The 27,548-nt window shown below is 39.0% G+C and overlaps 1 protein-coding gene across 2 annotated transcripts in view; it reads right to left on the bottom strand.

Annotated features, from left to right (window-relative positions):
- The window catches only part of GHR (growth hormone receptor), a 118,725-nt gene that overhangs the window by 44,526 nt on the left and 46,651 nt on the right, over nucleotides 1-27,548 (bottom strand). For both annotated transcript variants that reach the window (XM_071425479.1, XM_071425480.1), the window contains one exon: nucleotides 19,127-19,206. In XM_071425479.1, coding sequence (XP_071281580.1) covers nucleotides 19,127-19,196 — 70 coding nt within the window. In that variant the 5' untranslated portion in view covers nucleotides 19,197-19,206. The remainder of the gene's footprint in view (nucleotides 1-19,126; nucleotides 19,207-27,548) is intronic.

Below are 27,548 nucleotides of genomic sequence, written 5' to 3' on the forward strand. Positions count from 1 at the left end.
CCCAAATTAAAAGAAACATGAAAAAAATTTTCTTCAACTCCTTCCCAAAATAATCTATTGATCTTCCCTACCAGTAACTAAAAATCAGAAGCAGATGTTCTCTATATTACCAAATTATACTCTATAAGTATAGCACATACTTTTAAAACATCACTTTTATTACTAATATAATAGAAATATGCAAAACTCAGTAAAATGAGAAACCCACCTCTCCATTGTTTCTCTGCCCAGTCTGCACATTCTTAATCATCACAGTTCTGGAAAATCACTGTTTCTTTATACTGCTGTTTGCCTCAGCAATTAAATGAAAATAATATTAATGGAATCTGTTGTCATTCTGCATTAAATCTTTATTAAGTACTTTGATAGTCTCAAATGTAAGGTCCTCTCTAAGAAGCATATGCAGCAATTTTTACCTTTATATATGGTTCTGTTACTATGTCTGCACTGTATATGAAGACACCAAGAGCTTCCTAAGGATCATTTATCACAACCCACTCTACTACTACTACTACTACTACTACTACTACTACTACTACTACTACTACTACTACTACTACTACTACTACCAAAGTAGTCCACTTATTTTGAATCAAGCTGTAGCACTAGCACAATCTAAGGATTTGTTTTTAAATGACATTGTGTCTTGCCTTGAGTGGGTGACCAGGTCACAATCCTCCCACAGCAGTGGCTGGTTATATTGCTTTAAATTGACAGGCACTGCTAACAATTACTTGAAAACAGATAGTCCTGTTAGAAAAAAATGGTGATCTAAATTCCACCATTTGTTCTCCAACAAAACTGCTAAGGTTTTATTGATCTATTTATCCAACATTATTGTTAGCTGTACCTCTTTGCTCTTAACATAAATGAGAAAACTGGAAAATAAGCCAACTCCACTTACAAAACAGTACAAAACAAAGACTGAGCATTGATGTCAATGACTGAATTTTTTCCACATAATTCAAAACTACAGACTGGAAATTTGGATTTCATATGCAGCAGCAGGTTTGATATAATTTATCTTTGTGGGTTCAGCTGCTTATTTTTGAGGAGAAAGAAGAAAAAAACAAACTAGCACAACCCCCCCACCCTAATCTGCAATGCTCTAATCACACAAAATAAATACTCTAAAACCTAACAACATTAGATAGCCATGCTTAAAACTTCTCCCTTAGGAAAGCTATTTTCAGTTCTCTTGCTACATGGGACCAGCTCACTGCCAAGAGCATGTGTTCTTGGATGGGGCTGCAATTCTTGAGGACGGATAAAGCCTCCTCAGCTGGAAAAACCTGGCTGTAGAAGGAACTATGGAGAAGAAACATTGAGTGCTGCCCATCCTTGTTCTGAAATGTTCTCAAATTATTCTTCTTGTGTTTTTTTCCTGTGTTTGTTTTTGTTTTCTTATTTTTTACTCTAACTGGAATGGGACTCATTTCATACCAAGAGCAGAAGAGGATCCAAGGACTCCCTCAAGCTGACTACAGAATAGACTATTTCCAGCATTTTTTGTGGAAATAGCACAAATACCAGAATGGAGGAGAACATAACATAACAGGAGTTGCCCTTATTCTCTACTACATTTCTATTACTCCTGCTCAATAACCGAGTTTCCATCTGGGCACAATGTTTTTAAACTCTAGCTTAAGGTTGGCAGACAAACAAAACAACCACAGAAAAGTAGGACTTCTGAGGCCCCTACACTTTCATGGTGTTCTTTTAAAAATTGGCTGTGTAGTATTTGTCTCAATCAACTAGTTTTGACCACATTCCTCCAGAAAGCTTGTGTCAGATGCAATAATTAGTATAAAAGTGACTAGACCCGGCCAGAATTACTTTGACTATTTTGCACACACTGAGACAGAGTGTAAAATTAGCCATGCCAGTGGACTTCTTCTCTCCAGGGTGTGGCTTCATGCAACCTGTGTGCTGCCATCAGGTAGTGCCTGCACACAGCAACCCAGCTGGTCTCTGTGAGCACAAGTGAGAGCCACCTTTGTTCTTGAAGGTCTTGTTTCTTCATTTCAGGACATCAGTCGTAGGAGCATCTGAGGAGTAACAGCTTAGGAAAGACCTTCAAGGAATCTGTTCCAGAGCTTTGCTCATCCTTATTGGCCTTCTCTGCACTTTTCCAGTTCTGCTCTATGTCTTTGATGTGGGGAGGAATGGAGCTGTGACAAGCAATGAGCTGACCTTCCTGGGGACACCCTGTCACAACAGCAAAATCCCATCTCTGAGTCATAACATTTGGAGTGCATGAATTTATATGCCATGTTAGGGTTGTATTTTGCCTACAAGCATCATTTGGCATTTATCTACACCAAGCATTGCTTGCTAATGATTTATCACCCAAGCATTTGCCTTGTAAGGACTTTCTGCAGCCCCTTAACTGGTCTTTTATGGTTTAGTGGGGCATCAACAAACTTCTTTTTTTGCAAACTTCAGCATTTGCCTCCTCTGCTGAGTTGTTTATAAATGCACAGAAAAGAACAGGTCCCCACACAAATATCACCTCAGCTGACTCCTTCTCTCTGTTATCTAGCTGTCTGTCAGTTCAAGCACTGCCTCCCCTGTTTCTCTAACTTTTCCCAACACAAATGTGAATGGTGTCCCTCCTATTTCACGAATGTGAATGGTGTCCTTCTACTGTTTTGTGTACAGACACAAAACAGTAGATACTTGTAAAGTGACCGGTCACTTTACAAGTATCTACTGTTTTGTGTCTGTACACAAATGACAATTCAAGACGAAAAAAAATTCCAATCAATTGCAATGAATCTATGAGATTTCATACACTTTCCTGAATTGATGTACTCCCCCACTCAGCTTTGCTGATTTGGCACGCTGTGCTTACTGCTTTTAGGGAAGAGCTGAGTCCTGGTTTCAGCTGGGAGAGAGCTAGCTTTGTTCCTAGCAGCTGGTGCAGTGCTGTGTTTTGGATTCTGTATGAAAATCACACTGGAGACACAGTGATGTTTTGGTTGTCGCTCAGTAGTGCTTATCCTATGTCATGGACATTTCAGACAGGAGGCTCTGTATCTGGCCCACAAAATGTAATTTCTGGGGCTTTTTAAACTTTATGAGCATTTTTATTCACTCATTCTGCGTGAAATATTAAATTAAACTAGCAGTCTCAGAAAATAACAGAAAAAGAAGAGACACTAATTCAGCAGGAAGACTGAATCCTGACTTGGGCAACAATTGTGATCCAAATCTGTCCTGGAAGCAGGATGTATTTTAAACTTTCCATACTACTTCATCTTTGAGGATGAAAGATGGATTTCAGTTTCAGCAGCTTTCAACACACACCACTCTAAACACACCAAAAGTAATTAAATTAAAAAAAAAAAAGACAAAACATACAAATAGATAAAAGTCCCTTACAGTAAGAAATCTCCCACAACACTGAACTGAAATGCTCAATATATACTTCTGTCTCCTCTAAAGAGATTTCATTTTCTGTATTTTCTGTTTTATGAACAATGAACTATTTTAAGCTTCTAAATTGCTGTATGATTCACACTGATGATAAAAGCCAGCAGAACACATTTGAACTTTGCACACATCCATCTCTCCTTGTTTTTAATGGTTTAGAACAGCCCTAATGTATTTACACAGGTTAAGCAGCTTAAAAGCTGGAACACAGGAAACCTTTGGGCTAAGCTCAATATGATTAAAGTTCTCAGTAATGGATAAAAAGAAAAAGAAGAACACACAAGACACTACAACAACAACAACAACAAATTCTATACAACTGTTTTGCAAACACTTAAAATAGAAGAATTTTGTTGTTCAAAAAAAACTAAGTACAGTTTACTCACTTATTAAAAATACTTTTAGTACAAACATTTCTTAATTTTTCAAAAGATACCTTGGCAAAAGGATAAAATATTGCATCTGGAATATGTCCCTATGTAGTACATTTCATGCTTTAAAGTAACCCATACCCCTAAGAATCCATTTTCTCCAGTAAGGCACTTCACAAAACGAAAGAAAAATGAAGTAAATTAGAGACTCTTGTTGTGCTTATGGTTCTACAGCTAGAACTATAATATGACAAACATCTGTAATTGCATTTCAAAGAATTGAAAGTAGAGATTTATCTACTTGGAAATCTATAAAGATATTTTAAGTGCCCAAGTAACACAAATACAAAATATTATGGTAACTCATCAAAAAAACAGATAGAAGTTAGATAAGTAACCTTGAGGGTGCAAAAATAAAAGTCTTCTTCTTTTACAACTTCAATATTGATATTTCACTAAAAAAGGTTCCTTCCAAGATCATGAAATCTTTTGTAGTTTGAACAGGTTTCTGTCTCATTTATGCAATTCAGTTTAACTTAAAATATCTTTAAGATCATTTAAAAATAGTGGAACTTTTATAAAATATGTTTTAAATTCACATTCTATTTGTAAGGTCTTTTCTTCATTAGTAAATTACTCAAGTCTAGGAAAAGGAGGTAATGAGCATCAGGTGGCCTACATGCAGAGATGTTTAGCTTGGTACTCTCACTTTCAATATTACAGAATCAATTAGGTTGGAAAAGATCTCTGAGATCAAGTCCAACGTGTGACTGAACACCACCTTGTCAACCAGACCATGGCAGTGAGTGCCACTTCCAGTCCTAAACACCTCCAGGGATGGTGACACCACCATGTCCCTGGGCAGCCCATCCCAAGGTTCAGTCATCCCTTCTGTGAAAAAATTCTTCCCAATGTCCAGCATAAACCTACCCTGGCACAGCTTGAGGCCATGAGCTCTCTTCCTGTCACTGGTTGCTGGGAGAAGAGACCAACCCCACCTGGCCACAGCCTCCTTCCAGGCAGTTGTGGAGAGTGATAAGGTCACTCCTGAGCCTCCTTTTCTCCAGGATAAACACTCTCAGCTCCCTCAGCTGCTCCTCACAGGACTTGTCCTCCCCAGCTGACCCTTCACCAGCTCTGCCACCCTTCTCTGGAACTCGCCCTAGCACCTCAATGTACTACTGGAAGTCTATACTGTCAGTATGTACCCTCATTATAGCTAAAATTTTTGTGAGCTATCCCAGTTTAAAGGAAAATTGTCATTTAAGGAAATGCAAGCATAGCAATGATGTGACAATTAGATGTAAATCACATCTCAAAATCCCACTAAGTATATCTAGTCACCTGTAGTACCATAATAAATCATAATCATAATAAAATTAAATTCATCATAATAAAATTAAATTCATAATATGTGTAGTCTCTATTTCTTCAGACTTAAAAAAACCTTTCAAAACAAAAAATGAGGAAATCAGGGGAAAAATTTAATGAATTGTACAAAGTCACACAGTTAGGGAATCATTAAGGCTCGTGCTCCTGTGACAGCTGTGGCTTATCCTGTATTTATGAAAAGAGCTGCTGGTGGCTAAAGGTGCTCACACACCAACATGAAAGTGCTAGACAGCAACAAGTGCTAGCTTGCTGTCTCAAATGATGCTATAATTAACACTTATATTAATCTAGTCAGTATTTGGGTATGCAGAAGAAATTGGCAGGTTAGACTGTTTTGAAGGCAGGGAGGGAGCCAAGCATTGCACTCTACTGCTGGTGTTTCTTTCGTCTCAATAAACGCTGCCAAATTCACAGTCCAAAGCAAATGTGTAGCTCAGCCAGTGACAATGCAGCCTTTTCCACAACATTTCATCAATATGTTTGAATCTGCTTCACACAGATCTGCTCTGAAAGGACAATGGTACAATGAGAGAAGTCCTTGTTTCTTGAGCCTAGTAATTGCTAGCTTAGCAATTAGTGCTTGCTACTAGCCTAGCAAGTAGCTAGCAAGTAGCTTGGGTTCAGTAGCAGACCTAAAAAGGCTTTCAAAAACTAGGCAGCTTAAAAATAAGTTAAATTTAACCTATCAACAAGTATATCTAGAATTGCTTGTCCAAGTACCTTCCACAAGCACTTGCTGGTTAGCAGAAACCATGTGCCAGTGACATTGCCTTCTCCTGTCCAGCAGACACCTCAGTTACTACCTGCCACCAAGGATGGCTAGGTCACTTCCAGTTTCTCCAAACTTCAGTCATCTGAGCTGGGATTCTCCAAATCAAGTGCACATCTCACAGTGCAAGTATTTTAGAAAACTTCACACAGCACAGTACAGTCTGAGTACAAGAAAAGGGTAAAATAAGTTTATAATTCAAAACACCATATTTTCTTCTTTTAAAAGCTCCAGTATTTGCATTTTTGTGTTTGCATAATATTTTATTCTGTGGGGAGAAGGGCTGCAGGGTCATGCTGGCAACAATTAAAGTGAAAATTTCCTAAGACTGGCTGTGCCTTTGTGTCAGCTCTGAGCACACCAATGAACTGAAGGAACACCACAGGGTACTCTAGGCATGTCAGCACTGGAGCAGCCCCGTAAGACAGAGTGTTTCAGGGCTGATTGATGCTTCCAGAATCTTTAACATGAAAGGCAACCTTTCATAATTCAGCTTGACCATGCTACACCAGGGAAGAAACATATATACACACTAATCTGCGTATGCTGACCCACAGATGGAACAGTATATCTGAACACAAGCTCCATTCAGATATAAAAGCGTGGGTGGCTATTTCAGAGTTTCTCATGGCAACAATTAGTTATGGGCCCACATTAGCATAAGTCCTTGCCTGTTGGAAGAAAAGCATAGTTTCTGCAAGTATGTAGATTTACTCAGAAAAAAAAATACATGAGCTGGAGGACACTTCAGTTCTTCCTGTGCTTGTGGGTGGTGTCCCTTACCTCCTGACAAGCATACAGACACCCTTCCCTGCCTTGGTGGAGGAGGGAGCCTGCCAGCTTCATGAGCGCTGGAGGAGGAGATACAATTTTCTATCACTTTGTTCTGCACAATAAATACAATGCTGTTGACAGAGGATATTGCACAACCTCAGCAATTTCATTCACCATAATATCTGATAAACTCAAACAGATTAAAAAGTTTATCCCTAAAGTGCCTTCTCACTTTTCAGCTAGGGAGCCAGGGCACAGATATTAATCAATTTTCCAAGGACACAGAGGAATTTCTATGGCACAGCCAGATGCTGAAAGCTTGTTTCAGACCAGTGTCATGATTATAGAACTATTACTCTTGCTGGAGTCACAGGAATTTTGCTTTCTTTAGGACAGGTAAATGGCTTTGGAAGCTCACCATTTCTGCCAACACGCCTCAGCCTTATCTGGAGATCTCAGATTATTGCCACTGATTGGCCTTTCTGCTGAGACCAGTGACAGGTATGTCTGTCAGTGACAATTCAGGTAAATGTTTCCCTCCAAGAAACAAAAAAAAATATAAATTTTAATTTCACATCAATCAGGTGAGAACCACCCACACAAATAACAAAAAACCCCCAACTAACTCCCCAGCTCACTCACGCCTTAGCACTGAAATAAACACTTGAGAACTCAGGACAGCCTGAACCTCCTAGGGACATATCAACCCTGTAGCCATCACAAATATGGATTAAATTTTATTCCTTATGTAGTATATTAGACTTGCCCTGATTAAAAGGAGGGTTCATTTTTATGTATTTTTGTAAAAAAATAATGTCTTTCTAACATGCTGCATTTAAATGCTACAGTGCATGAGAGCCAGGAAATGCTGTATGTTATACAAGTCATGGCAGCTTTACCTCCAGTAACAATATGATGGATTCAGAGCTTTTCTAAAAGTTATTTGTTAGAAGACAACAGCAGCTTTTCATAAACTACAATTGAGTGCATGATGGTATTCCCACAGCAATTAGAACATACAGAGGGCAGCTCTCTTTAGATCAAGGACTCCCACCAGTGTAAGCCATATACTATTTCAAACAGGTTCCAGTTGTGTTCTTAAAAAGGGTTAAGAGCCACATACTAAGTCTAATACTCTGTTTCCTTTAGGGATAACTAGGACCTTGGGAAAAGTCTAGAAAGCCAGTGCTTATATATACGTATCTTGGGACTACTGGAACTGTTAATTGTATTTCACACATCTTTGCAAGTTGCTGAGATGTGAAACCCATAAAGTGAAAAGCATTGACATGGTCATAACTCATGTTTCTTGAGAAATTTCCAGGGGCTATAATGGAATTTAATAGCAAGGCCTTAACTGTTGACACTTCTCTAAAACAGAAGAAAACACAGCCTTATTCTCTTAAGAAAAAATGCCCTTTTTGGCTTAAAAAATTGGAACAAAAAATAAGTTGAATTCCAGTGGTAACATGCTGTCACAACTGAAAAACAGCATTTAAAAACAATTTACAATCAAGTCTTCTGTTATAATGCTGGACAACACAGACAAAATGCTAACTCTGATAGATATAATCCTTTCAGCGCTTCTTGTAACTAAAGCTGCTACTCAAGACAATTAGCGAGAAAAACTGGTGTAGTAAAATATCAGCACTGCTGTACTGAGGGGATAAGATAACATGTCAGACTGGGAGCTCTGCAAGGAGAATATAGTTATTTTGAGATGGTCAGGGCTTCTGGAAAGAAACCCTCACCTCCTGCAGAACACCAACTGGAAGCTGTCACTCACTTATCTCAACAAAACATTCACAAGCTTGTACCACATGCAAACGTGCCAGATCCTGTAACGCATGCTCCTCCTGGTAAAAAACAAATGTTTCTTGATTCAGGGAGGAAAAAAGGACATAACAGAGAAAAATCTACTTTAAACTATGAACACTGTTCACAGCCTTGGAAAAGTACATAATATCAGCTGCATGTTTTGGGCCACCACATGAAATTCTGATGGCTTTGTCTCTGTTACTGGTCTTAACATTACGTCTCTGTCAGAAGGGTTTTTGCAATATTATTACAAGTATTTTTGTTGACAACGATTTAACTCTGCTTAACTGGCTTGACCAAGAATGGGAGGTTAAACGCAGTCAGCTGTGATAGCTGGATAGCCTGAAAAGCTTCCAGTGCATCCTTTCTAGAGCAAAGTCTTGCCCTCTACATCTGTAAAGTATGGCATGATCCAGCCAGGACTTTAATTGAGTCTGAAGGTCCCTAGGTGTGCTGAAAGGCATGTGACAAGAGTACAAGGAGATACCTTGGGTTTTTCTGATAAATTTCTACAGTTTCCTATTGTGCCATAGCTATGAAATCAGAAAGGAAAGATAATAAATTATTGATCTCACATCTATTTCACTACTTTTGGAGTTGCCCTAGATGATTATCTTTTTACTGCAAAGTGGCTTAACAGATCTTCACAGCATGAAGGCTGAGTTCTGGAGCCAGGTGGAGATATTCTTGGGCAACAGGGCAATTTTAAACAGGACAGTTACAGTCAAAGCTGACTCAACAAGTTAGCAAGACCAAACATCCTCTATAAATCCTCTGAAGAATACACTGGAGAACGACATAGTTCAGTAGAAAGTAAATTATGTTGTTTATGTATACACGCCAGCATTTCTGACATTCTTCCCCAGTGTTTTATACCTCTGTTTTAATAAACCACCTATATTTCTTTTGCCCTGTGAAATAAATCGGCTTAATTAAGTGGTGGAGAATAATCAGACCAGTGACTTACACTTCCAAACACCTCACTGGCATGAACCCCAAATATCACATAGACTGTGACAGAAAATACTCTGTGTTATACTCCAACCTCAACCATTTCTGGTGCAGGAGCTCTCTAAAAGAGACACCAAGAACTTGAAAAGGCATTTATTTTCCTTGCCAAACCACGAACCACTAATAATTTCCATTCCGCTAATAATTACTTTTAACTGCCAGAAAAACCCTTCACTGCAAGCAAAGATCAACCCAGGATATATACAAGGATTAAAACAGATGGTTTGAATTAAAACCTATACAGTATTAGAACAGTAACTATAGCTGACATCAGCATTTTTACTGAAATAATTACATTGACTATTAACTTGATCACTAACAGCAAACAATAAATAGATCAAGTTAACATTTATAGTTATTACCCACATTTGCTTCCTTAACACTTGCAGTTTTCCTGTTAAAAGTAAATTATGACATTATTCTTTGTTCAGTGTTTCAGTTACGAAGAGACCAGACACAAATTCAAAGGGCATAATGACATTATTTTATTTGTATGAATTTTTTGTCGAATATTTACTATTTATTAAATACTATCTGTTTTTTTTGTTATACAGTAGGCATAGGTAGCAAACACAAACTATATCTTAAAAGCAACATGATGCACATGGTGTTTGCCTGCCAGACACGTAATTGGTCTTGCTATTTTGTCTTCACAAAGTGTAATACAGAGAAGGGTTTTAGTAGATAAGGATTCAAGAGTAAATTTTTGATCCAAGTCAGTTTTCAATTTGCTTCTGAAGTTTCTGCATCAGCCCTAAAACCAAGACTACACATTTCTAGGGGAGTAATAAATAAACAAAATCCCAGACCGAATACAAAATAAACATATTTCCTTTCAGCATGTTTCTCTGAATATGCTCAGGGTACAGTTTGGGATAGCCCACAGAAGACACACTTGTTGGTCTAGGTGACTCTGTGGCATTTCCCTGGACAGCCCCATTCCAGCAGTGCCCAGTGTTTGTGCACAGGGCTGCGGGGCTCCAGCTGCCCCCCTGGCATCCTTCTCCCTCATTCCCTCAGCGCCTCCCAGACCTGCACTGCTTTCCAGCCTGTCCTGCTGCACAGCTCTGCCAGCAGAACAGACCTCGATTTAATTCCTCCCCGCACAATCCAGAGGCAGGAGATACCCTTGGATGTGGGAGTTAATTTTTCTTTTTTTCCCTGCTTTTGAGTAATTCTTTAATCCACACAAGTCCTTCCATTTTATCCCTGGTGTTTCTTCAAGGAACCGTTGCTTACAGTGCTGTATCAAGGGCTCCAAAAAAATCCAAAATGGCAGGGAGCGAACAACTGTTTGTTGCCCTGACCAGCTTCAGGAGAATGAATCACCGGACTGAACTAGCATTATGTATGGCTCTTTAGACAGTCCACCAACTTTATCAGCATACATTATGGCTTTTCAACACCCCTTTGCACCAAATGACTTAGTAGAAGACATTTAAGCATTTGTAAAAAAAAACCCTATACTTCTAAAAAAGAAAGTCTTCACTGCATTATGCAGGAAGAATTTAAAACCCCTAGTAGAGTCACAATCTGTTAGATGTTCTGAAGAAAACTGACCATTGCTCTTACTACTTGATTATACTTCTACAAAAGGCGAGAATAGCAAGCAAAGTAGAGAAACCTCCATCTTGCAGGACTTGTTCCAGGTTCAGCAGCTAGAGAGTCCTACTCATAGTTTACAGCTCTGCCTCTCACCTACTGCATCATTCTTCCATAGTTCATGGGCATTCTTTCATAGTTCAGAAGGGAAACATTATGCCAGGTACTTTTGTTCTCCAAGGGAAACCTCACCAGAAACTTGTTGTGGAGGGTCTCACCACAGCCAAGCTCCCCAACAGTATATCATTCTCATTCCCCTTTCCATCCTCAGAAGTCGATAATCACCTGGGTACCAGTTCAGTGTGCCAGAGTGTAACAAGGAAGACTGGGGCAGTTGCCAGGGTTGGAAACGGGGGAGTCTCTGGAGCCCAAGTGACCAAAAATTCTCAAGGCTGGAATTAGGCACACTTCAGATGGTGGCTCCAGTTCCAAAACTACCCAGCTGTGCTGAAAGTTCTGCTGCAACCCTAAATCATCTGATTCTGCTGCAGGTGGTGGCCAGTGCAAAGCTTTCAGAGTCACTCTGTGTGACTCCAGAATGGCATCTTGGGAACTCCTGCTCTAGAATGTTTCTTGTTCACTTTGGATCCCTTGGAATGGTTGAGGGGGAATACCCAGTTGTGCCAAAATATTGCTGAGGTGCACACAATACTCCCTGATTTACAGAAACCTGTCTGTTCAATTACAGCTCTCTAAATTCCAGTCACACTTCTACTCAGTTTCCAGTACAATCCCTGCTGTCACAGCATGGGTAAGGAACGTGCAAAATAGCAAAGAGTCTCCTGGTTGCAAAAATTTCTTGTGTTTTAAATCAGGCAATGCAAGTTACTGCACATTACCTGCATCATTGTTTAAATTAATTGAAAAAGTCACCCCTTTTCAGGAGCATTTCATTACATACTACGAATATGCAGCAGCTAAAGGTTCTTTTTCCTGTTAGAGATGGATGGTATTGAAAGAAATTTTCTCTGTGTGTACTTTACTGTATGGAATGATTCATTCAGTCGTGTGGAGCGACTACTCATGTAGTCTGCTTTTATAATACAGACTAGTGTTTATTTGCTAGAGCTACTTTTCCTTCCCCTGCTGCAAAGTTAGTTTATTAACTGCATTGATTTGGCTAGTGCAGTACACACTGTTTCTCCAATTCACATTAAATACACAATTACATTTAAAATACAAAGTGGAGTTAAAGCAAAGACTGTAACTAGGAACTTTCTCACTTGCTAGCCTCTTAGATAGTGGTAACAAACTGCTGTGCAAGGTTTTGCATAATTTCCATCACCTGATCATCCTCCACAAATACAAAGGCTTCACTGCATGTGTGGGCAAAAAGTTTGTGTTTCAAATTGGGCTCACTCCTCTGAAAGCAAGTCTCAAGTGGCCACCATCAGTGAGCGGTTCTGGGGGCAGCTCTGTCCTGGTATCAGAGGAGCAGTTCTGGTTCACAGGAGGCCCAGTGTGCGTGTTGGTGGCTAGCCTGCAGTCTGTAAGCCTGCTTGGGAGAGCAAAGCCCTGCTGGGATCACAAGCTTTGCCATTGGGAGGGAGAAAGACTGACCTCCCCTTCTGACTACACCAGGCACTAACCACTGATGAGTTGCTAATTCTTGCAAGCTGCCTCAAAACACAGCAATCAAAGGACAGCAAATTGGCAAGTCTGTGTTTAACAGAGAAGAAAATATGATAGCAACAAAAGAGCAATGACGGAAATACACACAATAGGAGGAATATTAAGGATGACAGAGATAACTGGATGGGGAAACTTTGGCATGTAGGTCTTTTACAGGGTGTCTGATTGAAGCTGATTGTCCGTGAAGTGTTTTTGGCAGACTTTCGGGTGAAGATATTCAAAGCCTTGAAAATCTTCAGTAAGTGCTGGAGTCACAGATGTGGTTTGGAAGACAGGACAAAGGAGACAAGTTTCTGCATCTCAAGTTAGCATTTAAACCATTGGATCTACTCAGATGTAAGCCTAAACACAGACGTTTCGGGGCACAATTTCAGGCTTCAAATACCTTAAAATGCTTTTTATTTTCTGAGTTTTCTTATAAAATATAGCCCCATCTGCAATTAATTTTCAGCATGTGTTTTCCACATTTAGAAATCCCAAATAGTTTTCTGTAAAAGACAGGCAAAGTGAAATCTTTTCTTCCCCATGAGATACTGTCACACAGGCCCAGACAAATGGTTTACCTGAAAAATATACTGCTGGGTGGGAAGCAAGAGTGGTAAAAGTAACTCTGAAGTGCACTTCCTTGGCCTTCCCTTGGATTTTTCTGCTAGTCATCAAAGCTAGCCTTAATCCCAATGGAAAGTGATGATGGAAATACTATTTTTCTCTCTGCCAAAATGAATCTTCTCTTCAGCTGAAATGGCTTAGCCAGATCACAGTGGTATAACTTAAAACTCTGTGCCAAGGTTTCCGATTCTGGCTCCTGGAATGTGTCTGTAGCAATTTCTTCTACATAATGGAACACATTTCTTGCTTGGAAACACTTAAAATAGGCAAATAGGGCAACTATTCTAAAGGCTTTGTTTTCAGGTGGAAGTTTTAAACCTGCCTTCTCAACAGTTCTGCTCCCATCCACATACACCAGGATGCATCACACTGATCACGGTTTTCAGTTTCTCAGGTTTTCCTGCCAGCTCTGCTTGGACTTATGCTCCATATTTAGCTGCATTTAACCGAGAAAACAGGCAAAATAGAGAAAGGCCATAGGAAAGATGCACCAAACTAAAAGAATCAAGAAGAGAAAATGACCACTGTGAACAAATGACTACCAATAGTACATAATACTATTTACCAAGAGAAGGCAAGAATGTTTGCAGCTCAAGCTAAGGAAGATTCTGTCCTTTTGTCTCTTCCTAACAAGATGAGGATTTTAATATATGCAAATATATCTAGTCTTTGTGATTATGAAAGAAGTTATTAAAAAAAACCCCAACAAATACTTGAGAAATGTTTTGTTACTGACTGCATCTATAAAATTTGAGTTCATCTAAATCGCAAAATATGTTTACAGACAAGACCATTTTTCTGAATGGTTTAGGCCAGGTACCTCCTGACTCCATGAACTGATGGACAAATTTCCCTGTCCTAGAAGAGAATATGCTGCCATTCAAAGTCACCCTTCTGCTTAATTTAATTCTAATAATTTCTTCACATGTCACAAAAACCTCCAGACATGTTTCTGCTACTAAACTTCATGGTGCCAGCAAGACCCCATGTGCTTTCCCATCAGTGCACTGAGAAGACCCCTCGCTTTGGCAGTAGCAGAAAACCTACAGTGTCTGGCTGAGTAGCTACGACGCTACCCAGAAGAAAGCAAGCGGAATTATGCACCTTGAAATGTGTCAGCTGCAAAGATGAGGCTCAGTTCAAAATAAGAACACCTAAAGTTAGCTCCCTTTATGCCCCATAGGGCAAAATATAGTTGCCTAAACATCTGTAGCTATCTCAGACTGCCTAGGATACTCTGCTTGCCTTCCAGCTTCAGCTTAAAAGGCACAGGTGTGCTATCTACAAGTTTTATGCAGACTTTTTGAGTACCTAGAGGATATCCCTGTGATGAATCTTAGCCTTAGGTGTCCAAGCTCCCAATAGTCAATAGAGAGTTAGTCAAAACAGGCCCTGGAACATAGAGTAGCTGAGAGAGTTGATTTAATTACCTGAAAATACATGTTAATTATGTATCAGATACCTGGGCATGAGGTTTTTAAGAAACCTCTGTAAGCTTCTCACCATCCCAGGAAGATGCAGATGTCCTGCAGGTCCACTGGTATCACTGGGAGCCCTGCACAGAAGTCTTGGCTGCTCAGGCATATCTTTAATGACACTGAAGTCCTATGCATGGGTTATGGATTCAATCTCCAGTTCTGCAACTGGAGCACTGATACCCAGTGCACACATACAGTTAGGTGGTTTATCATCAATGTGTAATGCACACAAAGCATCAAAGTACAACAACGGACACCAGTAAAACAAAAGGACATCCTGATGGAAATAAAAATTGGACTGTATTTGTTTCAGAAAGGAAAATAACTAAGTATATTTCTTAAATAAAAGTTGTGAAAATAGACTATTTGAGCACAGCAGGTTTGTAAAATAATTTTAAAAGTTGTGATGGAAAAAGATAAATAAATTTTTTAAATTCAATTAGATAAAATTAACAATAATATAAGGGTTGTTGCTCTTAAAATTGTCATTGTACAAAATCAGTACACTCAAAATTATTTTTCTTGTACTATAATTAAACATTAATGCCTTTCTAAAGCTGTTTCAGAGGATAAATTAACATAACTGTAATAGTCTGGAATTAACTTTGATCTAGCATAAAAATACGGTAAAAGACATTTCTCACTTTTTTCACTGGGAAGAAATTCATTTTGGAGTTGCTTGAGCTTATGTATTGTTTTATTAACTGGGACTCATTCCCAGTTTATTTCTCTATGTCCTTATTTGACTTACACTCATCAGACATAGAGAAGGAACAAGCAAACCATATCACAACTTTCACTGTGCTTCCTAAACATATTTCAGTCTGTGTCTGGAGCAATTCCCCTCAACTGCTTCTGATGTCAGCAGGTACAGTAAACCAAAGTACCTTGGTGAATTCTGGATATGGTTTTGAAACACTAGAGTTACATTAATGTAAAATCTCAAATACAAACTGCGCATTTTTATGCAAATATAAGCTTTTATATTTCTTTCTGAACTACAATTAATACTGCACAGATATACATCTGCTTATGAGGCAGTACTCTTTCTTGTTTATGTATCTAATTAACTAAATTAAACTAAAATGTCAAAATCACACAATTATCCATCTTCAAAGCAACCTAGAAGCCTAATTCTGCTGAAAAAAATGTCTTAATCAGCTGTGAAAAGGACCCTTGTGCTTTCCAATCCTGAAGGCACAAAACCCATTCACCTATGGTAATTATGCACCTATTAGAAATTACCTTCCTGTTATTGCAGCCTTTACTTTCTTTCTACCACTGCCTCTGTTCTGTCCTTGTCACTGTACATCAGGCAGCTCAGGGGCATGGACAGCACGAGGGTCAGCAACCCTGGTGAAAGGCTGAAAGTCCCAGACCTGCTCAGCCCTGAATTACAGTCAAAGACCTGGAGCAGTGGACACACCTGGTCACTTCGAGCATCACCCTCTCAGAGACAGCAGGCACCCCTCTCACTTCATGCTGGCTGCAGTCCCAGTTTAGGGAGCTGGAAGCCAGCTTCTTCAAGAGGAGAGCATGAAAAACAAGCTAAATCAATAGAAAGCCTCCAGCAGAAGTGGATACCAGCCTGGAGACAGCAAATAGGTGATTAAATGTCCAATATCTGGTCTCAAATGCTGTGCAGTTGCCTGGCCACCTGCTGGCCTCACATCCTTGATCCTGCCAGAAGGAAACTTGTATGGGAATTCACTCTATCTTGGGTGGATCTGACCCCAGGGGACAAAGCCAGCTCCAAGCACTCTTGTAAAGCTGAACTTGCACTTTGTTTATTTTCAAGACACGAAAGCATCCCATGTACAAGTCTATATTACACTGGTTCAGTACTGGGCTTTGGTACAAGACTGCAAAACATATGTAATTTTTATCTCTTCTGCTGCCAGAAGAAATAGAACTACTGAAGTGAATTTTTTAGGGAACCATGACACCATAGATCCAGTCACCAGGCAACATATCAGATATGGTACAAGTATAGAGCACATTTAATGAGGTTTATACAAAGGTCTCAGCAAGACTGTGCTGGGCAGAGCACTGTAAGATTGTCAGGATTCACGACCTGAATGGGGCTGCATCCTCATGAGAACTTTGGTAGATATGAGCATATTCACATGGGAGAAAAAAAATATAATAAACAGATCTTGTCTAATACTCTGTTCTAAATCACAAAAGAACAGCAAATAGATGTTCTTTCATACTGTTATCTCAAACACTGCTGTTCAATTTATACTTCCTTCTCTGACATTCTCACTGAGCATGTGCCCAAAGAATTAGAAGCAATTTAATAACAATCACTAAAAAAAGCAATTCCCTTCACACACACAATCTTTAATAGCACAACAAATCAGGACATAAATATTTAGTACTATGTCTTGTATTTAAGCACAGAAACAACCAAAATATTCTTAATTTTTTGGTTCTGAAGGTAATCTCATGAAAATTACTATTTCATCAGCATAGACAAAGTCACACAAAGACGATGCTGTGGTCAAGTTTTATTTATAACATAGATTTTTACTGCAGTTAGGACATCTGGACCACAGCTCATCTGCCAAGGATCATATAACCCTCACGTGCTCTTAAAACTCAAGAGAGAAATCAGTTGGTCCAGTAGACTGCCCTGGGGATTATTTTTGACTGTTGAATGAGTCTACTGTAAAATGCAGACATGGCGGGAGAAAGGATGAAGTCAGGACACATTAATTTTTGTTCTACTGACCTTTCTGTGGTGGCAATGAATAGGAGCTGGTGCATGTGTATATGTCTGGTAAATGTTAAAGAAAAAGTCTTAACTAGCAGCCTTATAGATTTTCTTCAGCACAGAGGACAATCATTTGAGCCACACGCATAGAAGTAAATAAACAGACATTTGGGTTTTCTGTATCCAAACCTGTTTATTAATAAACAGAATGAACTTTATAGAAGAATTGTCTGAGAACTGATCACCTGAGTTTTAATTATTTCCTATTTTAGCCTAATGTCTCCATTAACATTCAAGTAACACTTCATAGCCTCTCCAGTGCTTCCATATATACAAGACACCTAAAAATTCAAAGTATGCAACTCCAAGAAAATACAGAACTGTATCAAGACAAAGAGCTATGGTTATACCTTTAAAATGTGAGCCAGTTATGACTAGAGGGCAACTATGTCATTGCCTTTTGGCTTACTACCATACTTTAAAACTAGCACTAGAAAGGCTGATGAAACATAGCTTGCAAGTCTATAGATGTTTAATTTGCACTCAGTAAAACTAAAGTATGGACCTAAAGAAAAAAAAAATTGAGACATCAGAAAATTTCATTGAAAATTATATCACTTTATTTAGAGTTAGCTGTGGAAGCTGTTTTCATCCCACTTTAATAAAATTTCCTGACAAACTGCCCTTTCTGACTTGCTCTGCTAAGAAGTCAGGAGGGGCACCTGTTTACAGAGCTGCAGCTGCTCTGTAGCTTTGGGAGAAGCAGTGACATGTCTGCATAAAATTAATTATTATCAAAAACTGTTACCGCTGTCTGTTCTGAAAACCAGAACAGTACAGAGCTGATCAGGTTGAGCTACACTTCTTTAGTTAATTAGATCATAGTTAATTAGATCATAGATGATCATAGATCATCTGCATAAGCAGATCAATCTGACACAACATGCAAGTCCCACTGAAGTACATGTGTTTTGTTAAATGAGTTAAACACCACTCCCAGCTGGCTGGTTAAGGGTACACATTCTTTTGAAATCCCATAATCTCTACCCAAGAATAACTAAGTTTATTTCTTATGAAACGTGTTCTTACTGGCCTGAGATTCAAAGCATACAGTCTTCAAATGCTTATCCTGTATGTCAAAATACTTAGTCCTGTACTTATACTAAGTCCTATGCTTAATATATTAATATACTAAACTTAAAATATGAATATACTAGACGACTTGTTTAGGAAAAAAAAAAACTAATCCCATACAATTCTTTCATTCTTTCAATTTCATCTTGCTTACACATCAAAAACTGTCTTTGAAATTCACCTTCATTTAGCAACGTGTCCCAACCTTACCCACTATGTTTACAAAAAGATTAACTGATGCGTTTGTCACATTAGGTACCTGGGTTACTGCAATCAAGAAAGTTGCACAGTTGTTAAAAATTCAATATAAAAATACAGTTTAAATAAAGCTACATATGTATACATCTACACACATAAAGTCACAGAGAGGCATCATAAAACTTACCATCACCTGCAGAAAGTGAGTCATTTGCACAGATCAGTGCCAAAGTAAACAGCAGATGCCAAAGATCCATACTCCTAACTCTGTAATAAGAAAAGACAATAAGAGAGTTTCTTTACAAGCAATTACTAATATGATACGACATTTAAGCTATTATCTAGTTTTATTAAATTTTTGACTGGATTTAAACCAGAAGTACATTTAGTTTATTGTTCATTGCCTCATAAAACAATACATCATCTTGCAGTCTGGAACAGATAGCAAATACTGTATTTACAAGAGAAGTAGCTTATGCATCTCTAGTCCATTAAATACAGAGGGAGGAAAAAAGAAGTGTTGTCAATTGATAGACTACATCTGCAAATGACTTTAAAACCTCCAAGAATGCAAACACTTACAATCCCAGCATAAACCAGCAAGCCTTTACAACTTCCCCCAAAAAAGCACACTCCTTGTTTTCCTTAATTCGCTTGTGCCACACATGCACACACATCGTACAACCCCATCACACAATCCTGTTTTGAGACTCTACTTTGCTCTTGCCATTATCACCAGCATCTGGTAACAATGGTGAAGAGCAGCAGCTGCTCTATGCTGGACTAGCAGCTTGTGCAGACATCTGCACAAGATGGTACCTTGCTCTCAAAAACCTCCTGAAGTGTCCATAGGAAGTATGGGGAAAACATCCATACCATGGATTATAACCTGACAATTTATAGCCATGAAGATTACCAGAGACCTTCAAAACTAAAGCTACAACACACATGCTAAAATGAGCATGGATGTTTAAACAAGTCAGGCAGCAATTTGTGTTCTGTGGCATCAAACCAGCACCATATACTAACACCTCTCTCAGAGAGGCAGCACAGAGAGAATAGCTCCACTCCCACATCTGACTGTAAATTGGTATGACAGACTCTGATTCTACACTGGACTGTTTTCATTTAGAGATTTTATTTCTTTCTTCTTTATTTATTTCTTTCTAATCTCCTTTCTAACAGGAGATTAAACCACAAGCGTCCAAAGCCAACTAACGAGTAACAATCTCTAAGTAGGTGTTAGTTATCAAGTAACAATGCTACCAAATCTGGGTGTCAAAAACTAGTCAGTTGCTTAGTACAGTTATCAAAGTTTGAATTAGGTTAAAGATGATAAAACACAAGAATGTTGAGTATGTAAAACTATAGTAATGCTGAATTTAAAAGGTAATTCCCTCAATTTTCTTACACTAAGAGAGCAGAAGGAATCACAGTACAGAAAAAAACCCAGAACTATTACCAACTCCATAAGTTGGCATTTACTCAAACTGCTCTAGACCAGCAGACCCTAAGCCAGACCTGCAAAGGAAATGCTCCCCACCTCACACACATCAGGACAAGGATGCCCGGCAGCCCCACCCAGACAAGCTTGGGCCAGCCAGAGTGGGCATGGGACTGCTACACCAAAGGAAGAGCTATAGGAGCTCTTTAGACTGCCCAAGCACCTGCAGGACTTTTTTCTGGCCAGGCAGACATGGGTCACTCCATGGAGTGAGGGATGGAGGAGGGGGGAAGAAAGGAGGAAAAGAGGAAAAGAAGAGAGGAAGAAAGGAAGAAAGAGAAGAACTTTAGTGAGGATTTGGGGCAGTGTGGGAGTGAGACAACTTGGGGAGCAGGACAAGGAGAAGTGACAACTGCAGCTGACCTGGGACAAAGCTAATAAAGCAAAACATAGGCCAACAGTCCTCCTAAGTCTCAGCAGAGGAGCTACACTGCCACTGTACAAGGCTCATCCAAGATCAGCTCAATTTTCAGGTAGCTCAATTGGTCCTCCTGCTTCATCTGTACTCTTGTTTACAGGATTCTTATTATCTGTTATTAATAAATCTACTACAAAAATGTGCTTCTGTGTTTGTCAATTCTTCTCCTGTTACACAATGTCTACCCCATCAGTCTCTTCTCTCACTCAGCTCTTCTGCTTTCTCCCTAAAGTTTTATTTCCTGTTTCACAGGCCTGAGAACAATGTCACTTTATTTACAACTCTACTTTCCCAGTACCCAGGCATGCCATGCTGCCTTCCTATTCCCACTTTCCTGTTCTCCCACATCCATCAGCCTCTCCTAATCTTCCAACTACTTTTTGTCCAAGTCTTTCTACTTCTTCCTACCTAGTAACAGCCACAAGAGAAGGCCAAATCCTCACAAGAGTCCTCCTGTGAGAACAAACGTGATCAGAATCCATCATTCACTTTTCAACACTGTTTCACGTTTCATAACCACACCAAACAACTCTGGCAGGACCAGGGCTGGTCCCCACGTGCAGCTGTCACAGCATGACTATCCCCTCCATCCCTGGACACCTGACTGGTAGCATCTCAGCCTCCTTCCAAGAAGAGTTTGGAAGGTTTGACAGCTGAAGCACTAACCCAGGAGCCTGGAAACACATCACAGATGTCAACAAACACACTGCACTTCAGTAAGGTCTTGTTATTGCAGAGGAAAACAATCCTCTTCCAGTACTGCTGTTCCCTCCTGCAGTAGTAGACTTGTTTACATACCTGCAACACAGTGAACTCCATCAGGAGATTGTTCCAGTTCAAATGAATCCATAAACATTTATTTTAATGAACCTGTTTGCAGACAGGTTTTATCAGGAGTCCCCAAAGACAAAGCCCAGGAGCAGACCTGGGGCAGCACAGGCATGGGAATGAGCAGTCAGGGTGGAGGGGAGGGCACAGCCACCCTCCAGCAGCAGCTATTACTTGTTTAAGAGCAATTCTACAATTATTGGGAAATTCCCTGCTCAGCCACAGACCTTGACAAAAACAACCATCTCTCTGGAACAGGGCACAGGATTAATTTGTGCTCCTAAACATCAGAAATGAATAAAATTGCTGCTTCATCCCTTGCCCTTTTGTTAGTAAAACGCAGTATAGAAACAAACTATGTTTCTTCAGTGGACTCTCACAAATTCCAGAATCTCAGCAAGACAAAACACTGTCTTGGCTTTGCCTAAAACCACATGGGATATCCCACTGAGTTATCCATTCAGACAAGTAGTTTCTGTGAAAAATACCCAACTGGTATACTCTGAACATACCCAATATGGACAGGACTGAGCTCAAAAACAGTAACTGCTCTGAAAATATGGATGCATAATGCTCCACCCTTTGTGCAAGAGCCTTTGTAAAAGGCCAAGTTGTTCTATCTCCTTGGAGCTGCAACCCAGAGCCCTTGGGATAGGGCTTGTACTCAAGGCCTCACCCAGGCAAATGGAGCTCTGCATGGGGCGTGAAGTAGCAGGGACGTGACCTCTGCATTCAGCACAAACACCATAAGCTTGCCTGGGCTGCAGTTATAACAGCCACTTCTAGCAGTATTTGAGATGAAGTGAGAGCTACACTGCCATGGCTCCAGGCTCATGGGAGAAAATCTGGGGGAAAGCAGGAGCTGCCCCATCACAATACCACTTTTGGTGGTACAGAATAAAAATTCTGAGAGAAGGGTCCTCTGAGGTGCCACCTGCATCACCATCAGACAACTACTGCCTTGCAGAAAGTTCTTGAAGATCTGTTCCATAATGACCCACTGCCCTTCCTCTAAGACATTCTTGAGAGCTTGCTGTCAATAGGAGCAGTATTGTCCAGAGGCTTCTCTGCTAACCAAGCAAGAGACAGCTTCTCTGCAGGCATTAGGACAAAACCTGACCTTTTACAATCCAGTAGTATTTACCTCCCAACACCTACCCTTATGTGCCTATGAAAGACAAATGGCACTAATAACGTGCCTCTTATTCAACAGAAAAAACCCCAAACCTTAAAGTTTCTTAAACATATTATTCTAAAGAATTATATTCTAACTCTTACCCAACTCCAGCAGCCTGCAAGAATGAACAGAGTTAAAATCAGAAAAAAAAAAAAAAAAAAAAATTACAGCAGCTGACTGTCCTCAAGCCAGCTGAAACTTGACCACAGAAACATTTGGCTAGAGGTCAGCTCAGGCTAATTACTTCAGTACAGAAAGAGAGCCAGGAGTTATAAAAAGGATAAAAAAAATATCTTGGCCCTTTTCTATAGCAATGTTGGAGTAAGGTCAATCACAAGTGAATTTAAACACAACATCTCTCCAGTGGGACGTGAACAGAGTCAGCATAAACAGGCGAAACTGGGCTAAGAAGCTCCCTGAGAAAAGAAACAGTTTAGTCACAGCACACTGAGTTGTTTGCATCTACTCTGGTCAGGTAAAAATGTTAACACTCAAAGTAAACCAGAAGGAGACCTGCTTATAAGAAAAACTTGCTTGAACTGAGATCTCGACCTTTACATAGTTTCTGAACCTGAAAGGACCAGAAGGAAGGAGAAGGACAAGGACATTGAACTGCACCTATTATGGCACTTCTGTTTTTGCCACAACCATTAACTCAGGGTACTCCAAATATGACAGTTTCTCCCCAGTAATCTCCTCCAGTTTAGCACTGCTTGCAACAGCAGCATCTCTGCAGCTAGCACAGAACAAAAAGCAGCCTCTCTGCTGCAAATCAAACCACAAAATTACTGAGTGAAGGATTAATCTGAAGAGTTTTCCATACACCGCTGTTTCATCATTCCATTAGATCACAAAGAGGCAATAGCACAAGCGTGTGCCATGCATGAGAATATACACCAGCTGATCCACCACCAAATAAGAACAAGTGTTGAGAAGGGAACATAACTCCAGGCTCCCCAGATCTGTCCTGAATCTTCTTTATTGCAACTACGAAATATGTGTGCATGTACCTGTGCAGAATTTTTCTGGGTGAAAGGCCTTTATTATTCACAGTGTGAACATTTCTTAAAAGTTATTTCAGGGCATGACCAGTGACACCAAGAGGTAATCTTTCTGTGCTTGCCTAAAAACATTCACATCACTTTGGCTGATAGTGCATAGCTGAAATCACTTTGCCTGCATAGCTTCATTCCCCTGAGTGCCAACAGGATGGAGTCATGCTGAAACTGAAATTAGTTTTAGCCCTTCCGATCAACACAATCTAAAACTGCAATGGACTTAAAGCCTTCTTCCCTTGCTTGCTGATGTTACGGCTTGATTAAGTCATCAGCAGCCCTTGGACGAGTGCCTGCTTTTACAGAGCCCTCATCAGGGCTCTATACTCAGCCACAGTAAGAAACAGAGATAACAAATTGTCTCAGCTGATATGAGAAACACACCACTCACCTATTGCATACTGTTATCCTGGATATAAAAAAAAATCAAAGAATGATACCACCAAAGCAGAATTACGTACTACAAATTAAAAAACCAACCTACCAAAAACCTCATAAAGGGTACATTTCACTTTAAAAAAAGTCAAAACCTTAACAACAAAAAAAACATGAAGTTGCACTTACTATGCATGTTTTTATGCAAATTTGAGGACTATAAAAAAGTACACTATAAATACAAACTAAACCTATGGAATAGAAGCAATTCTGTATTATTAATTAGGTCTTTATGTCAGCTAAATAATTTACAGTGATTTCAAGTGTAAAAATGTTAAAATTGCAAATGGAATCTATTGAATTAATTTCTCACTTTGGGTTTAAAAAATATTTTTTTCCTATACAAACTTATCATTTTGGAATAGAGAGTATATTAAATTTTAATTTCAACACCCAGTTTATTTTTCTCTCTATTGTAAGAGACACCTTTAGTGCTTTTAGTGGGTTTCTTTTTCCTATGGATCAGCGTGTCTATTAATTACTTTGATTTAAACTTGTAACAGGCCAAATGATTACCAGCTCTTTCATGAGGTTAAGGAGCCCTTCAGTGAATCCACATTTGGACATTGCTCTGGGCTTGTACTGAAAACTCTTTAAAGTCATTCTCCAAAATCTTGGCTAGTAAGTCTAAGGATGGCTGTGGCAATGAAGTATCACTTCTTTATTTACAATAAAATGTGCTGTACGTTGACAGCAGTAACTTAATGGACTAGGTACACAGAAGGAGGATCTCAGCTCTTAGACTAGTAGATCTCTCCATCAGAAAACAATTCCTAAAAAGAGGATTGCAGTTATAGTCTTAAGTTACTGTCTACTACATGGATAGAAAAATTTGGACTTGGAAAAGACTCAATTGCTCTGTTTGCCTTTCAGCCCCCCATTTTCAGATCAAAGCAGTAAAATAAATGCATCTCAGAGGAAAGTGCAAACATTTAGCTGCATAACATGCAGATGGGAATTGCTGAGCAGATACTCAGCTTTACATATAATTGTATCATTAAGGAAGATTCAGGCCTATTTGTGAGCATGGTAAGTTTTTCAGGCTAAAAACACTTTCTCAACTACAGTACTAATTCTTCCAAGGCTTCTCAGTTTGGTGTTTTTTTGGTTTTTTTTGGCTTTTTTTTTAGTTATTATTAGTAATTTAGTTATTATTAGTATTATTAGTATTTATTTAGTTATTATTAGATAGCAGTCATCCAAAAGACAAAATTCTGCTCTTTGCTTTGTTATTTGTACAATGAATTGCAAAGAAAAGTGCTAGAATTTCTTTATAGAAGCAAATGTATATTCCAGTCTGTTTGAAGAAATATAATGCATCAAATTTAATGTCCAATATCATGTTAAGAAAGCAAAGAGAAATATCTAAGTCTGTATCTATTACACCCCTAGTAATCTGTACTAAATAAATGTGGTTTTACTCAATAGCCTTTCACTGAGATAATTATTCACACTTTACATAAAGAGATTAAATGGTATTTCCAGCTCTGTAAAAAAATCCCAAACCACAAAGCAAAAGCTCTTCATTGTCTTGCTGGCATTGAAGTTCAAATCCCATCAGGACTACAGCAGTGTGGATCCAAACCAGCAAAGCAGTAAAAAACATCTGATTTTAAGCAGGCAAGATTATATATTTAACATGAGAACATGGATAAGTAATTCTCCTAGCACAGTGAGAGAGCTTAGCACCTCCCAGAAATTAGGAAAAAATAATGAAGCACAGGAATCATGGTGCAAAGCAACCTGTGTGACACCACTGGGAGTTTAGGCTGGAACATGAGGGAAAACAAACAGGATTATTTTATGCTTGATAACAAATTACCATTTTATATGTGCTGTTGGATCATCATTACACAGTAGGTCAGTTCCACTGTTCAGGCAGCACAATCTCTGCAATCTTTCTCCTGTGTGCCAGGAGAAAGCCAGTATCTGCATTATTGCTCGAATTAAAAAAATACTACCTGGTACTTGGGCAAATATATTCAGTTAGGTTTCAGCACATATCATAAATAAATCCACATCTGATCTCTTGGAGCTCTTCTATAACATGAAAACCCTGCTCCCTCTGATTTCCTTATACTGCTCTTTGAAGTCTGTAAGGCAGGTTTGAGTTCTAGGTGATTGGAAGAAATTGAGAATGCTTTGTTCAAAAATGCTTGGCTGTAATCCAATTCTGTTTCACTCGAGATCACTAGGAATTTCATTATTTTGGAACAGTTTGGCAATAGCCAGTCATTTTTGCTCAAAGAGCAATTTCAGGAAATCAGAGTGAGCAGGCTTTTAATTTTAAATAGTACTTATTTAAAAAAAAAACATTTCTTCTAGGAAAAAAAAATCCTCAAGAAGTTGTAAAATTTAAGTTTAAGGCCTGATATTTAGCCTAGGCTAACAGAATTACTTACCAGCTCATTACCATGGGACAAATTAATTATAGGGTTTAATCGCATGCTAAATTATTCGTGTGCTCCTAATCAGATTAAAGACTACATAACAGAGTCTGTATGGCATTTAGGAAGTCATTAACTTAAATAGCACACTAAGTGAAAGCTAGTAAATGACAGACAAAGCATTTCTGAGTGCATTTCTGCATGACCACTCAGGACTCCAAGCACTCACATACTTACTATCAGTTGCTCTGCAGGAAAAGAATCATCTTCCTGACGGAAGGTTTAACAGTAATCACTGCATTTTAATTTAGTGCAGTTTTGTATGTCCTGCAGCTCATGTAAGTTTAAGATATGACGTATATTCATATATTTTGAGTCATATATTTTGAATATATTCATATATTTTGAGTCTAATATTCAGAATGAAGCCAACTTTAAATTTCAGTGAAACTGATTGAGATTTAACATACAAGCACACCTATTCAATGCAACTGTTTTTCACAATAACTGCAAGCAAAATTAAATAATGTTTAAGAAGTTCTGTTTTAATAAGAAACAGTATGATTGGCTTTCCATGTGCCCTCTCTGGGATCATACCACCATTGTTCCCTCCCCTGTTTGCTGCTGATTTGGCACTTTAAGTCCACAAAACCTGAATATAGAAATGGTGGACACCTACCAAAAAGTAGGCTACTGCATTCAACAACTGCTTAAACTACTTCATATCAACACTTAGAGAGATTTGGAGCTAGATCCTTAGTTGTGAAAATCAGCACAAAGTTGAAATAAGCACTGAATAAAATGA

Source organism: Agelaius tricolor, unplaced genomic scaffold (genome assembly GCF_023055355.1).
Source record: "Agelaius tricolor isolate 1412-34295 unplaced genomic scaffold, bAgeTri1.0.p SCAF_4, whole genome shotgun sequence".
NCBI lineage: Eukaryota > Metazoa > Chordata > Aves > Passeriformes > Icteridae > Agelaius > Agelaius tricolor.